The 16,491-nt window shown below is 41.1% G+C and overlaps 1 protein-coding gene across 1 annotated transcript in view; it reads right to left on the bottom strand.

The window, feature by feature from the left end:
• Window positions 1-16,491, bottom strand: part of AFF3 (AF4/FMR2 family member 3) — a 312,945-nt gene that overhangs the window by 163,044 nt on the left and 133,410 nt on the right. Inside the window, exon 5 of the mRNA XM_041418130.1 lies at window positions 1,782-1,826. Within this exon, the coding sequence (XP_041274064.1) occupies window positions 1,782-1,826 (45 nt within the window). The remainder of the gene's footprint in view (window positions 1-1,781; window positions 1,827-16,491) is intronic.

The raw sequence follows: 16,491 nt of genomic DNA, 5'->3' as shown, positions 1-16,491 counted from the left end.
AGAGACAAATAGCTGTACTTGATGTGATAGAGAAGGAGATGACAGTGGTGAGATGTGAAGACAAATGTCTGTGGGCAAGATGTCAGGCTAGGAAAATGATCTGTGCAGCAGCATGAATGGAGGTGGGTAACACTGCATTTGTCAAAACTAGGAAAGGATGCAGCAGCAATCAAAGTGTGTAATGAGAATTTTGGACCAGAGACTTACACCCTTGAGAATAAACAGCTTCAGTCAGAAATACTACAGAATAACAGCCTGGAAGATTTACGTGTATTCTTAGACACAGAGACACAAGGGAAGGTCAGAATAGAAAGTGATGCCCAGATTTGCAGACATGGAAGATGGGCAGATTGGTGAGGTTACCCATCAAGAAGCTTGACAAAAATATTTCTTGAGGAACATTCCAAAGGAAAAAAAAGAGAGAGCAGCAACTGTGTTCATTGTTTTGGAGATGCACCTCACTATCTTTAGTCATACAGCTCATTTTTCTTCTCAGATGGGGTCTCTTACATACTCATCTTCCTCTGTGTGGAAGGCATTGTGCCTGTTCCACATTTTTGCTTAATGGCATGAGCCAAACTACAGGAACTAAAGGATGAAGACCAGTTTCTCTGACTGTTCATTTTAAAAGCCTTGCTTTAAAATGAAAATGGGAGCCTAAGCGTCACATCACATCATGAATTCATATCTGCCACTAATTTTTAACAAACCAGCGGGGACTGTGGCTTAGGCTTATTGAATATGCACCTAAGTCCTAACAAAGCCTACTTTGTAACTGTTAGCTAAGCAAAAACTCTTGCTTAGCCAGTGAAGTCATAAGCAATACATCATCATCACCCTTCCATAAACTCTTCGTCCAGTTTAAGAATTTAAAGCTGCATTTAACATATTGAGAGAGAATGGAGAAATGCCTTTAGAAACAACAGGCTTGATGAACTGCTAACCTCCAAACCAAATATTTATAACCCTGTAGTTTATAAATCATCAGAAATATTTGGGTGGTGGACAATCCAAGAGGTAGAAGCACATACAGTAAGAGAGAGGTTTTATCATTCCATCTACCTTGCTTTCAATCACTATTGCATCAGATTTTTAATCACTGTGAATTATTGAATTATCATTTTTGAAAAAGAACCAAAATAACCATGAGTTAAAATATTACGGAAAAGTTTCATTGTTTATAAATTTTTCTGCCACAGAAAATAATCAATATCTAAGTTAATTCAAGCCAAGATCTGTCTGGATGTGTATTAATTTGCTCCATGAAAATAAACTAGAAATTACAAAGATAAAAGAAATAATACTGAAATATGGAAATAACTACAGATTTTGCACATTGTCATTATGTAATGGACATAATGAAAATAATGATATTACATAATTAAATCCAGGTGGAAAATGACCTTCCTAGACCTCCCTTCAAAATTAAGATTTTTGACAGTCATGATTAATGGAAACATGCACTTTGCATGGTTTGTAAACCTGAAACATCATTGTACATTTCAGTTTATAATTTATCCCATTATCTGCTTCTCCATGCATGAAGGTCAGCTGTACAGGCATAAAGTAGCAGTGAAATCCACAGGCTTTGAAAGGTTGTTCTCACAGATTTTTCAATTATTTTTCATGAGAAAATAATTTTACCTACTTTTTCCTTAGAAAGATGACAATCTAAAGGAGGAAAATTTTAACAGCAGTAATTGCAATATTCTCGTTATTCTCTTGTCTTTTCAGAGCAAACAGAAATGGACTGGAAAAAATGATTTTTTTAGGATTCCTACCCGCAATATTTCTTCAATGCAGCTGTTATCTCCTGTTCCACTGTCCTGTAAACAAAATGAGAAGACAGTTTATTTATGTTTTAAAAAGAAATAACAAACAGGTCTGAGGACATAGTTGTCACATGAAATATATTCCGACCTCTATTACAGATTCAAAATGAGACCAAGTCTTTCCAGCATCTGAAAAGTTGCACTGCTTAAAATTCTCAAATTATTCTCTATCAGCACCACAGGAAGATGGAATATTACAGTGTTTACATATGATTGCAACATATTTCTATAAATTCAACAGACTTTTTTCACATCACTTTTGGGTGCTGTTCCTGCAGTTTGGGCTCTACTGCGTATGAGTAAGCAGAAGCAAAGAAGTTATTGCATGTACATGGATCCAATGTGCATTTATTTTTATTGAGTAAATAACATCTCTCCACATCCTGTGTGCAGCACAGCTCTGCAGTGACACTGTCTGTGCAAAGCCTGAGGACGTAGAGGGTAGATGAGATGCCGAGGGGAGAGCTGCAGAGATTGCAACACAGGCAGCACTACTGAGCATGGGCACAGCAGTCCTGAGAAGCTGTCATTTCCTAAAATGCCGACTCTAAGCCCACCCGTGTATTGTGGGACGGAGGGCACAGAAGAATTCGACTCTCCCAAGCAGTATGACTCACTCCAGAGCTACTTTGCAGAGGGGAAATCAGAGATTTGGCAGGGCAGCTACTCTCCCGCAGGATCCATCCAGATGGTGCCTCACCTACGTGCTCAGCCTGGGGGTTCACTGGGACCCAAACTTCTGCCAGCAAGGACGAAGCAGCATGAGACACACACCCCCCTCCCTCCTGCCTGCCCTCTGCCCAGTACCAGTCTGCTTGCACTGCCCAGCACGCCTGGGAAGAGAGGGAACACTTGGATGGAGGTACTGATGCCGAGGGGGTGCCCATTTCTTACAACTCTCCACAAGATACAGGGGGCTGCTGCATGCAACAAGCTGTCTGGGGATTTCCTTCACCACACTACACTCCCTGACAATCCCCCCAAAAAAGGCATTCTTCTTTTTGCAGAACAGAACTAACTCATGAAGCAGGGGACTGGGGCTTGAGGTCTTCCCATGTGGGAAAGGGGATAGAAAAACTCCATTTTTTGGGTAATTACTACACCCAAAGAGCTAGCAGAGAAGTGAGCTTGGTCTTCTCTTGTTTTCAAAAAACCCCTGGATGCTCTGAATTTTCAGGTGTGCACCTGAAGATATATCAAAGCAATTCATTTTTCCAAACTGCTGAGCTCTTCTCATCTGGAAATCAGATTTCTCTACCACATCTGTATTTGTGCATGCAAAAATCACAAGGCATTTTCAAAAAAGGATGCCTCTGCCTACTAAGGCCAAATGATGGCACTGGCCAATTTGTGCGATTCCTGGGCACTTTTATCATCACTCCCCAGTCTGAGCTGAGGGACTGAGGACATCTGGACCTTCAACTGTCTGAAGCCCACCAGCTGTAACCAAGGTCAGGAGAACAACAGCACATGCAAAAGAACAATTTATGTTTTCTAATTTTTTCTGCCTGTTGTTTCATGACAATTCATAGAAAGTCGTAAGTGCTTTATTGCCTGCACTCCTGCTAAATCTTTGCTAAATATGGCCTTTGATTGTTAAACAAAAGAATCACATTAACTCTTCTTGGTGAAACACAGTCCATCAGCTTTACAGTTCACTACAGATTACACCACTGATTTCAAAGGCAAAGGTACTAAATATGTGGTGAAGTCAGACTTTGAAGAATTGCTCATATCTGATATATGGATGCTGAAGAGAAGCTGCTGCCCTGAGCAGACAGCCGTGTTCTGACCTCAGACCTGCCCCTGAGGAGCTGCACACCACCATTTGTGATATTCCTGTCACAGGAGCAGGAGGACAAGTGTTCATGTTGCCAGTGAACCTAGCAAGATGGAGAGAAACAAAAATCCATGTATATTTAATAATTTAAAAATTAATATTAGATAATTGCCATTTCTCTCTTCTCTGTGGGTTTCCATCTATTTTTTCCCTTTCCCCTTCCCCAAGCCAGTTTGTTCACTTGCTATCCCACTAAGAGTGGAGAGTGTAAAGCCCCCATCATGAGGGGTTTACACTCTCCACTCTTAGTGGCATAACAAGTGCCTTGTTTAGAGAGCAACCAATTCACTGCCATCCTTAAGTTGTCAGTCCTAATCTATTGCCATCTTACAGAAGAAGGGACGAGACAACCATATGATCTGTATAGAATACACCGAACATATGATAAAATGATGATCTCTTTCTCTGTGAGTATAAAAATACTGAATGTGAATTTGGCAGCAGGCTATTTCAGACTAGGATTAGGAACAAGCGTCTGTTACAAAATTAAATAACTCTCCTAGAAGTGTAGTGAAGTAAGTCTGCAAATACTCATCAGCAAGAAATTTTGCTTTCTACTACCCCAGAACTAAAACCTTAGCTTTTCTTTCTAGCATCTCTCTGGGCAGGAAGTAAAAACTTTTCACATCTCCCTCTCAATATCACCATGCACCATTTCAAAGGGAGAAAAATAAGCTGGAAACACAAAACCAAAAACAAGATATGTAAGACTGATATAATATTTGGGGAAAACTCCCTCAATTTCTACATTTTCCTCTGTTTTTCATCTCTTGAGTGCCAAATGTAAATTTTGTGATTTGTTTTGCTTTGAGTACTTAAGAACATCTTAACATTACTGTTGATGTCAAACTTTCTAGACCATCCACTACATCTCTACTGATGTTACAGAGGAACATGCGCTGCCATGGAATCTGGCAAACTGAATTTAACTTTGTGACCACAGTTTAACTTGGGAAAAAAAAACAAACCAACAAAAGCTGGCAAATGTTTCTTGAAATGTAAATGAAAAGAAGGGATTGCATTAGCTGCAGGGAACAAGCAGCACGGAGCCCTTGACACGCTGTTTGCTTCGTTGGACTTCCCCATCCGAGCGCTATTGCGTTGGTGCCGGCTGCGTGACGCAGCCCCCGCATAAGGCTGATGTCTGCACTGCTGGCAGGCTCTGCAAAGCGCTCCCTCCACCCTCTCAACGGCCACAGGGCATTCCTGCAATAAACGGTTTAATTATTATTTTTTAAAATTAAAATTAAAATTAAAACCAAGTAAAGGTTTTGAGGCTGCTGTTGCAAACTAAGCGGAGGAGCTGCTCCCCTGTGTTTGTTCTGACACTGATGAACCCGTCTCGTTTCTCTTCCTCTCAGTTTTGCGATCTGTCATAACAAACTTGCCTCACTGAACCTCCAGCGGACCATCAGCGAAATACTGGCAAGGCTTGGGGACCTGTCAGGGAAAGCGAACTCAGCCTCTTCCCCCTGGGATGCTGTGCCCATTGCCTTTGTCCCTCAGTCCGCACAGCCTGCAGAGCACCAAGCATCTGCGCCCAGGGGGGCTGTGCCGTGCGCGCTGGCAGGAGGATGCGGAGCTGCCGCCGAGGATAACGGCAGCGCCTGCTGAAGAAATAGCCGGGAGCGTCGTGCTGCTGATAACACGAGCAGCTAATTACCATGCAAAGCACAGAGGACTGTAAGAAACGAGATTGACTAAAGGCTACATAGAATTCTTGGGAAACGGGATGTCATTTCAAAAAAAAGCTACCTCTGTACAAATTTTATTTCAGAGCATTACTTTATTTTTCCTTCCCTTACCAAGAGCGTTCATACGGAGATATATAAAGAAACCTCTCTGAAAGGAATTGCCTATCTTGTGACACTTCTCCCTCCTTTAAATCTTAATGTTGAGGAAAGAAAGAAAATTTTTCTGCAATTATCTATTTCTGTTTTAGCCCAAGTGATTTTTATGATGCAAGATTTTGGTGCTGTCATTATTTGGACTGTGCTAGGTGTTTTTACAAAGTGTCCAGAAGCTATTGGATTTTTGTCTCCAGTATCAATTAGGCATGAGGACGATCTCCAGAAGCCTGAGGTACATACTCATCCTCTTCCCCTCAGTGGGAGCCAGGCTGGTCGTGCCATCCCCAGCCAGCAGCGTGACAGCGGCCACCCCACATCCATCCCACGCTGCTCAGGCACAGCACAGCACTGCTCACTCTGAGGAAATAATCAAAATCTGCGATGAAAGAAAATAGGAAAAAAGGGGGAAAAATCCCACCTTGATGGACCTTAATCTGAAAGCATCTTAGAAATGCTTCTTTGCTAGGCACACACACAACTTGCAGATGCATATATACATTTTCTATGCAATCCATTTGCTAGAAGGAATATCCACTATGAAGAAGTAAACCCCTTATCTTTTTACTTATCCATAAGTGTGGCTTATGCCTGTTGGGTTACCATGAACCACTACTCTCAAAGTTTCCCTTCAATCATTTCTCTAAAGAGATCTTAACACATTCAGGTTGTGGAATTTGCTGGAGTTTAACAGGGTTTTGTGCCTGAGATCGGAGATGTGATTTCTGGGGGTTCTGCAGAAATCTGGCCAGGCTGTGGAAAGGAATTTTGGGGAAGTGTCATTTGCAGATGCCCAGGAAGGGTTTTCAGACATTCAGGGCTTAAGTTGTTACTGACTTCCTTACAGGTGCTACATCCTCCAAAAAGGCTCTTTATGGAGTGGTTGTGCTGAACCCACACAGCTCTTGGAGAGAAAAGGCAGGACTTTGAACCTCAGGGAAGATGGCCTGGTAAAAAGACTAGACCTCAACCTAGTTAAAAACTTACCTTTTTGCCCCTCAGGAAATACACGATTTTTGTAATGCTTTCATTCTGAATGGGGACTTAAGGGCAGGCTACTTGTTGATTTTGTCCCTTTGTCTATGCTTCCATTCAAAATGCAATTGTGTCACATCATTACCTTAAAATGAAATTTTATGAACCGTTCTTCAATTCAGTTGAGAAATCAAAATTTTATCAAAATACTTCAATGACAAATTTTAAGAAATATAATCTGTAATCATAGAATAAGATATGGCCTAAATCAAGAAAGCATTAAACCAAAATATCAAATGTTTCTCTCCAAATTTTGAATTTTTTTACTTTAAGGAAACATTTTCTTTAAACAAGAATGAAAATGGTTTTGGTCAAAATCAGCATGGATGCAGACATTTTCAGTTCTGATAATCTGGGACATCCCATAGAAAAAGGAAAAACAGACAGAATTAAAAATGCTATTTATCTTTTTTTTTTTTTTCTCCCTCTGTGATGGGTGACATGAGACCTACCAGCAGTGTTTCCACCTACCTTTAGAGGGATAGACTTCAGGGAGCCATGGCACACTGCAGTCACCCTCATTTCACTGGGTGGCATCATTAATGCTTGTGCCTTCTGTGAAGAAGACAATCTCTTCCCTGAGGATGCAGGCAAGCAGGGCTGAGCTGTGTAAAGTTACACCAAGGATTTTTTTTTTTTTCTCCCTCTGTAACAATGGTGGCATTTTCATCTTGATGGGTGACATGAGACCTACCAGAAGTGTTTCCACCTACCTTTAGAGGGATAGACTTCAGGGAGCCATGGCACACTGCAGTCACCCTCATTTCACTGGGTGGCATCATTAATGCTTGTGCCTTCTGTGAAGAAGACAATCTCTTCCCTGAGGATGCAGGCAAGCAGGGCTGAGCTGTGTAAAGTTACACCAAGGAAATAGATATAAAGAGACAGCTCAGAAAGCTTGATTTTTCTGTTCCTGATATTTGAAAGCTTTACTTTGCACTCATGCTATGCCTTACCACTAACTGGAGTGCCAGTGGCCACGGTCTGTTGACACAGTAGTTTTCTCCTGTGTTTGGCATTGCTGTGAGTAGGAGCTGTTTCACTTTTACTGTGAGGAATTGCTGACACTTCTTTAGACACAGAGAAGTGCAGGAGGGAGTTGGGAAAGAGGAGCTAAACTCTCCTCAAGGTCTGTGTCAGAAAGTGTTGCACTAATTAAAGTCATTAAATCCATCTATTTCACAGTCACTGTTAATAAACTGTTACCTTTAATAAACCCATCTCTTTTGAAATGGACCCATCATATTTTTATGGGGATTATTTTTTCTGCCAAGGGATCTTGCAACACTGCTCTTGGTTCAAAAGGGAAGAGGAGTAGCTTTTAAAAAGATATTATTTCAAGAAAAAAAAAAGATCAAGTGATGAAAGTCATCTAGCTTTGCTTTAATGAAAGTATCTGTACTAATTGGGGGACTCACTGCAACTGGAATATCATGATGCCCTAGTCTTGTACCAGGACCAGGAATATGTTCTGGCTAATTAAAGGAGATGAATCAAAAATATCTGTAGATAGAGAGAAATGCCAAATGATCCAACAGACTTGCCATGCACACTAGGAAAGAGAAGCAAGAGCCCACTTTGCTCTTGATGAATGACACTCTCAGAGCAGTGTGCTCAGCAGCTCCCCCACAGCTGAGGCAGAACAGCAGCTTTTGGAGAGCAAGACCGTCCAGAAGAAAGACTAGAGAGGAGTTCACAGAGCCATAACCCAGAGGATCACAAGCCTTAGGCTGTGCTGGTATACAGCAGATCTGAGTCTAGGTGAAGATGGATGTACTGTGGGTGTGTAAGTAAAGCCATTCACCATATTGTATTGCTTTTAAAAGAGCAAGGAAATTATGTTAGAGCATAACTCCTCCAATATGTGCCCATGGCCTGTCCCAGAGCTTGAGACATCATCTGTCCATGTAGTGCCTGGCCTGCAGTAAATGTTGAAAAGCCAGGACGAGAAAGTGAAATGATGCTGAAGGGCTGCTATCTGGATGGCTGCTGGAGCTTCAGCACAGCTCAGACTCCTACAGCCCACTTGGGAGGGTATTTGGAAGGGCTGGGTCTGGCCATGTGTTGAGAGGTCTTCAAACTGATGACATGGTCTGAGTCCAAGTCTTAGTGTCCACACCACAAATAAAATCAAGACAATTAAAGGCCAAGAATTCTTCTTAACCCTCCCCACTCTCTCCACCCCTAAGGGTCATTGAACAATCAATGACTGGAATTGCACCGGTAACGTTTCACCTAGTAAAAGATGCTTGGGAGCCTCAAATGAAACCTACTGACAGATCAGTGGAGTAATTTTACAGGCTTTTACATTATATTAATAAAAATAAAATTCCAAACATGCCAGAATTACACTGTGACCCAGAACAATAAAGTGGAGCTGTAATGGAGAAGAACTGCATTGTTCTATTAATAAAATATAAAGGTTTTTATTGTTATTGGGAAAGATTGATTGCACCAAATCAATATCATGTCACAGTATATTAATGTTTTTATTCACTAATGAAAAAACAGGGCCTGTTGTGATTACACTCACTTACTACCCATTTGAAAAATATAATGGGCTGGTGATAATGAAGATTGCACCTTGCAATTTTACTCCTTGCTAGATGCTTCATCCTGGGGAGGTGCTTTGTAAGTCACCTGTGCTTTCAGAAAAGTCAGCAGGAGAGGAAGGTATCTAACATATATGAAAATTCTGTCAAAACCCCCCTGAATGGACTTCACAGTTCCTGCTTCCCACGGAAAAACTGGAAAAAGCCACTGGGGACCTCTGGAAAAGTCTTCAGCATGCTACATTTTCTGCAGAAATATATGCTTGCCCAAAATGCGTCAAGTGACTGCTGCTTGACACAGTGGTGTATTTGTCAGAAAGTTTCCATCACGGACACCTGAATCTTTTGTTTTGCAGCACAAAAGGCTTTTTAGTTGAGTCATGAGCTTCTTCCCTCAGCCCGTGCAGCCCTTCAACAGCCCACCCAAGGACCCTGCCCTGAGACCATCAGAGAGCAGCTCTTCTCCCTGTTACATACCTGTCCTCCTTGCTGCACAGATGGCCAATTACTGTCAACTGGAATGGGATGTTTTCAGTGATGTGGACATTTGTTGGCTGGGACCTGGACTGAGCCTGATTGATTGCATTTAATATATTGTCTGTGTTTGTTTCGGAAGAATATGTAACATCTGTATAACGGCAACAGTTGCAAAAACAGGTATTATGGAACTGTTGATATTTTTGTGAATTTTAACATGAATTTAGCATCAGCTAGTTTAACACTGAATAAATTAAATGGATTACTTTGCCAAGAGATCCTTTAAAAGTGTTAATTAACGATAAATCAATAAAAACTATTCAACATGAAAATCAATTACATCCCTGTTTACATTATTTAACTCCAAACATTTCTGTTTTGTGTGCTTGTAATTAGCAAGCTATAAAAGATGCCATAAATAGGCGCATAATGAGAGGAACTGTTTATAAATGATAATTGGTATTCATTCCCACTGAGCTAAAGGTTATGTGATTACAAACTGTTGCACAGAAAGGGTTAAATCTCTTACAGATTGAAGGTTTTACACTACACAGCTCTGGAGAAATCGTTCCCACAAAAGGCCCCCTATGGAAGAATGCCCATGTACATGAGTGCTGGTGGAAAGAGTAACATCTACCAGGTGTTCCTTAAAGCCTATTTACATCCATTAAGGAAAGATTGGGGGAAAAATCTACCCTTTGGGCTGTGGTGGAGGCCATAAGAAAAAAACAGAACCTCGCATGAGAAATTCAATATTAATAAAATCCATCATCCAAACAACATCTCTACAAAGTCTAAAGGAAAGATACTAACACTAAAATGCTTCTAAAAATCTGAATGACCATCCTGTTAACAAAGCTGAGGACAGGACAAAGGACACAAGGGTGTTTTCTGTCATGATGGGTAACAAGGATGTCACTCTACCCAATACCTCCCTCAAAGATTAAGACCAAAGGCTTTCACAGAGGGCTAGAAAAGGATTACAGGATCTTCAAGCAGCAGCCAGAAGCCCAAAACACTGAGCAGCAGCCTGTGGCTCTAGAAGGTAACAGTGGATTATTTCCTACAACACACAGAGATGAAAAAACTTTCCTGGGGAGAAACAACCTCTCACTAATCCCTAATGCTGAAAGCAGCCTTCTCAGTTTTAGAGACTGAGACTGATCTAAACTCAACAGGTAAAAATGCCCCATGATCTGAAGAGCAGAGGCTTTCTGCTAATGGCTTTTGCTACTCTTAGGATGTCACCAACATCTGACAGTTTTGGCTTTGACAGTGTCTCCTCCCCAGGAAAATAAATCTCAAGTTTTCACTATAACTGCTACTGTCAGGGTAAGCATCAAGAACCCTTGACTGAGTCAGTCTGACCAGTGAGCATCTGGTGATAAAGACAGCAGAGACAAATAACCTGTCTGCAAATCCAGAGCTAGACCATTTTTCTACCTTTCCTGGGCTTAGGTGATATTGCCTTGCCTTGCCTTGCCTTGCCTTTCCAGTGATTTAGAACACCTATATTGTACTGCTTTCCCTGACTTGCACAGACTACAACTGCTTCACGGAATATATGGATCAGAAATGAGTTTGAAAAAAAGAATCTTATATCAGGAAGAGAGCCTTACATGGTTTTGACAATGATAGCTCAGTCTCATTGTTAAGAACACAAAAAACATATTCTGGTCATGGCAATTATGACCTGGACACTTATTTCCCCAAGAGGGTTATAATTCGCTACTGAAAAATCAAAGCATTATCAATGAAGAAAAACAATTGTATGCACCTGCATCTTTAAATCAACCCATTGATGCCTCTGGTCAGCTCAGCTGGATTCTCTTAAAACCCACACAGAGGCTGACAAATAGCACAATTCTTCAAGCTACAGTGAAAACCTTGACAGAGTTTTATTGTGCTTGCAGCATTCCTGAAAGTCAAAAGAAAAATCCAGGCATACTGTGGTCACTGACAGACTGATGGGAACACATTCACTGCAAACCTACTGAAACCAGTAATTTCTAAATGTATTGCAGTTAATAGGACACATAAAATTTCAACTAAAATACCAGGGCTGGATGTCTTAGAGCTCACAGATGTAAGTTGCTTCCAGTTAGGACCGTACATGACACAATGTATACATCAAGGTATAAATATATATATCAAGGTCTACATAAACATCCATGTATGTATGTACGTGCCACACAAAAAACCTCTAGAAGTTACCTGGAAATGTCCAAACTAACCAAACAAGTTCAAATCTTATCAACAGTAGCCTTAATGTGGGAACCTATAAATTCAGCACATCTATGAAGTTGCAGAACAGAGAAATACCTTCCTCATTTTTTCCTGCCCTCTCTTTCCCAAATCCCACTGAAAAAAAAAATTACCACTGATTCACTGCAAGCCCATATCAGTCCTCTTTTCTGGAAGCTAGGCAGGAGCCAGGCACTATCCCATGCTCCCTTACCTCTAGAGTGAAGCTATCTCCACACCTGCAAAACCATCCATCCCAAGGAATGGCATCTTCCCAGCACTTGTCCCTGCTTTCCTGTGAGCTCCATGATAGCATCCTACTTTTTGGGCAATCACAAAGACCAGGAGCAGGAGAATAAATGATGTCCCAGGTTTTGGGGAGAGTTGCAGGTAGTTTCCAAGTAGTGTATTGTACTTGTTAACATTTTTTGATGGAAGCCACACTGGTCCTTCAGTCTTGGAGGACAAAAGGTTTGCTTTAAATGATCCTAGTTCTTTTTCTTTTGGCTTTCCCTTTTCATATTTTCTCAAGGTATCCACTTTTAAAGGGGATAATTCATCTGAATGTCACAATGCTTTCTGATTTTCTTTTTGCTGTCACTGTTACAAGTAACAGTGAAATACAGAAAGAAAGTAGAAAGAAAAACTGGTCTCAGCTTTTCCAGATTTTCTGTCTGGAAAAGCATGCTTGTCCTTCCAGTAAGCACACATTTCCCACCTGCTGACATCGAACCCTCCCACAAAGCTAATGGACCACCATGTCTTAAAGGGGTTTGTGAGTTTTCACAGAAAAGTTATGTTGCCCTTAGGTTTGGTTTGGGTTGATTTCCAAAACTTTCACTGGAAAGCTTCAAAAAAGCCTTTAGGATTTTTTTTTTAACAATCCTCCACTTAAAAACAGGTTATTTGGTCTCTGGAGAATGAAATGTTCAGTGTAGCCCCATTTCATTTTAAATGGAAGCTAAATGGAGAGAAAATCCCTAATACTGCTTACAGACATTTCCATCTAGGTCAAGTACAACAAATCTGCATTTTTGAGCAGCAGAGCCAGCTCTCTGTCCCTGTTGAAAATGGCAGGTCTTGTGGCACCCTGATTATAACAACACATACAGAAAACAGGAGTGCAGTTGGAAAGCCTTTCAGCTGAGAAGCCACATGCTTCCCCTTTGTTATGTGATCTTGATGAATTTATTTCTGTGGCTTTTATTCATGTTTCAGGGCGTTGAATCCTTTAAACTTGTTAGTATTTTCCCTTTTTCATTGTTCTCTGCCGCCCTTTGCTGTTTTATTTTATTCTTTTGTTCCCCAGTGTAACTGAAGGTAATGCAGTCCTGGGCCTATTACCCTCAGTCACTTTGATCTGGCAGTGGATATCAACAAAGAAGTTATTTGTTCTCAACACATTAAACCCTTCTGTGTAGCTTTTTACAAATTCTGTTATGCAACTTTGATAGGGCCTGGAACGAGTTGTCAGGTACCGAAAGGCAGGGGAGCACAAAGATCTCTCCGAAAGCCAGGCTATGAATGGTGTCATCTTGCTGCTTCACTTTCAAAGGTGGCTCATAGGGGTTTGTTGAATAGGAGTCGTTTGACAGCAGACATCTGAATTTGTATCACAGTCTCTAAGACACCTTTATAAGAACTTTGAATATCTTAGTCGACTCCTGAGGATCAAAGTTTCCTATGTAATAAACCTATCATGGGTTACTCAGGGAGATTTTCAGCACTGGTAACAATGGCAGCTGATTTGCCTCACATAAAAAGCTACCAATAGAACGTAAGGGTTGTGATCAATACTTTAACTATCAAGATAAAAATCTGTCTGAAACTCAGGAATTATATTATGGTCTCATCATTTACTTTATAAACCATCTCCTGTAATTTGAAGACACACATGCATTAAGTGTTGCTTGAAATACATTAAACTTTGATTTTTCAAATCAGAATACTAGAATAGTAAGTAGAATTGGCAGCATAAATGAATATAATGAATAAAACACAAAAAGCTCTTGGCTGGCTTTTGAATATAGCATTAGAAACAGAGAAACACACATTGTTTTACAGTGAACTACATTAAATATATTTGTTATGGGTTTGAAATACTCCAAATTATTTGTTATGGATGAGAGAAGATGCTCTGCATTTATGAGAGATGATACCACATTGTCATCAATTGTCATGCTTTGTTTGTAGGACTGAATAATTTGTAATCATCAGATTACTATGTTTAGTCTGCACTCTGTTTTTTTTTTTTTTTTAGAAAGTGCATATTAAACAGATCAGATCCTTGTATCTTTTATTTATTTGTTTGTTTATGAAGGGAATGATGAGGGGCTCATTCTCCTGAGAATTAACTATTTGGTGAAGGGTTTGGAATTTCAGGTCCTGGTTCTTGTTGGAGAGGAGGGAAAGGCAAAACTACACTTGGGACCTGATTTTTATTTGTGTGCCCATATCGCCACATAAGGACATCAGGCAATAACACCAGAGAAAAATGAAAATGCAAAAGGCTACATATATTCTAAAGGCAACCTAAAGCTTTCTGTTTCCCTCTCCCCAGCCATACTTCCAGTAGCACTTCCAGAATATTTTATGTGCAAATGCCACTCCAAGTCCCTTGCAGCCCAGTTATATATTAGGACAGGTAGAAGATGGGGAAGCCACTCCAAAACACAGATTGTCCTGCACCATTTGCAGCAACAGGTATTTTGTGAGGGACAGAATAAAATGTTCTTGGCAAAACTCTCTCTTTTTCTTGATTCTTTTTCAGATGGAAAAATACAACTATGAAACAAGATACTCTCACAAGGGTTGCAGGCAAAGACTTTTAACTGTTTCTGTGCAGGGGAAGGCACAGACCTGACAGTCAAGAACTGGCTGGTCACTGTTACCTCTGCCTTAGGGGGTTACTGGTAAAATCCCCACGTAAGAGCAGCTCCTGCCTAGTATAAATTTTATATACATTTATGCTAGAAACACAATGGGTTTTAAATATCTGCAGTTAGGAAAACAGTCAACAATTACGGACTGAGTACCTGTATCACTTTATCCATGGGGACTGCATAGGTACAGCACCCTGTCTGCACAGATCACCCACATGGGTCTCAGGCTCTGTTACCCCTCACTCACTGCCCCAGATGCCTTGTTGACAGCACCTCCATATAAATTCAAGATGCAATAGGAGTGCTCATTCCTAGAAAATAATTGCAAAATCAAACCACTGCCTTTGAAAAGGTGTGATATTGGTTCATTTTCTACCCAGAATAACTGTACCTCTAAGCTAAAGAAGAAAATAAGAGCAAAAATGAGACAGAAGCCAAGCTTACATTTTCATTCTTATCTCCCTGTACAGATACTGTCTCAGAGGATCCTGCTTGCACAGCAGCTGCTGAATTGCTACAGTTTACTGTCTAGCATATTAAAATAAACTAGCACTGATTTTGGCAATTTGCATAAATAGTTGATGGATCTCTACAGCAGAGACAGAAGCTCTACATCTGTGTCCACCTGTGCATCAGACCTCTCAGCTTCTACAAGGGCTAACCATGGCAGAGACTGCCGTGTGAACCTACCCAAAGTCAACCATTGTGTCTCACTAGGGTTCAGAGCTCAATCAAAGCTACCAACACAAAAGATGCAACTTTTGAAAGTGGTATATCCTGCTACTTGTTCAGAAGGAAAAGATTAAATCACAGAATCACAGCCAGACCTCTGATCATTGTGGTCCTCCTCTAGACTTGCTCCAACAGGCCTGTGTGCTTCCTGTGCTGGGGACCCCAGAGCTGGATGCAGGGTTCCAGGTGGGGTCTCACCAGGGTGGAGCAGAATCCCCTCCCTGTCCCTGCTGGCCATGCTGCTTTGGATGCAGCCCAGGATACAACTGGCTTTCTGGGCTGCAAGCTCACATTGCTGGGTCACACTGAACTTCTTGCCAGCCAGCATCCCCAAGTCCTTCTCCTCAGGGCTGCTGTCAATCCATTCACCCCCTCCACCTGTAGTTGTGCTTGGGCTTGCCCTGAACCAAGTTTGCACAGGCCCACCTCTCAAGCCTGTCAAGATCCTTTTGGATGGTATCCCTTCCCTCCAGCACACTGCTGCCAGCACACAGCTTGGTGTTGTCAGCAAACTTGCTGAGGGTACACTCAATCCCACTGTCCATGACACCAACAAAAATATTAAACAGATGTCTTGACTGAACATAGTCTGAAATAATCTGCATTTTGCATGCAAGCACATTACCATGAAAGCTTGTATTGCACTTCACAATCTAGATATGTATTGGTATATATAACTTTAAATACAAGATATAGCTACAGTTCTATATGGGCAACATCATATATTTTTAGGAAGGATAACAAAGAATACGTTGTGCAGCATGAAGGGTTGGAAGCATTTTAGGTAGGCAGAATGGAACTCCCTCTGAAAATTACAGTACCAAGTGAAACAAGAGAAGTTCTAACAAACTCTAATAGACACACATGCACACACACTCTCAAAAATCTACAGTGGGTATTCTGAAAACAAACGTAAGGCCTGTCCACAAGATCTCAGCTTTCCAAAATCAAGCCTGCAGAATCAAGCCTTCTCAGGCTCAGTCCTTCACAAGAGGGGAGCCAAGGCACAGTGTGTGCTGGAGCAGTATTCCCAGGGCTTCCACTCATAGC

The sequence above is a fragment of the Onychostruthus taczanowskii genome, unplaced genomic scaffold, assembly GCF_017590055.1.
Source record: "Onychostruthus taczanowskii isolate IOZ18803 unplaced genomic scaffold, ASM1759005v1 scaffold58, whole genome shotgun sequence".
In the NCBI taxonomy this organism is placed as follows: domain Eukaryota; kingdom Metazoa; phylum Chordata; class Aves; order Passeriformes; family Passeridae; genus Onychostruthus; species Onychostruthus taczanowskii.
This window is presented reverse-complemented; position numbering and strand designations above follow the sequence as displayed.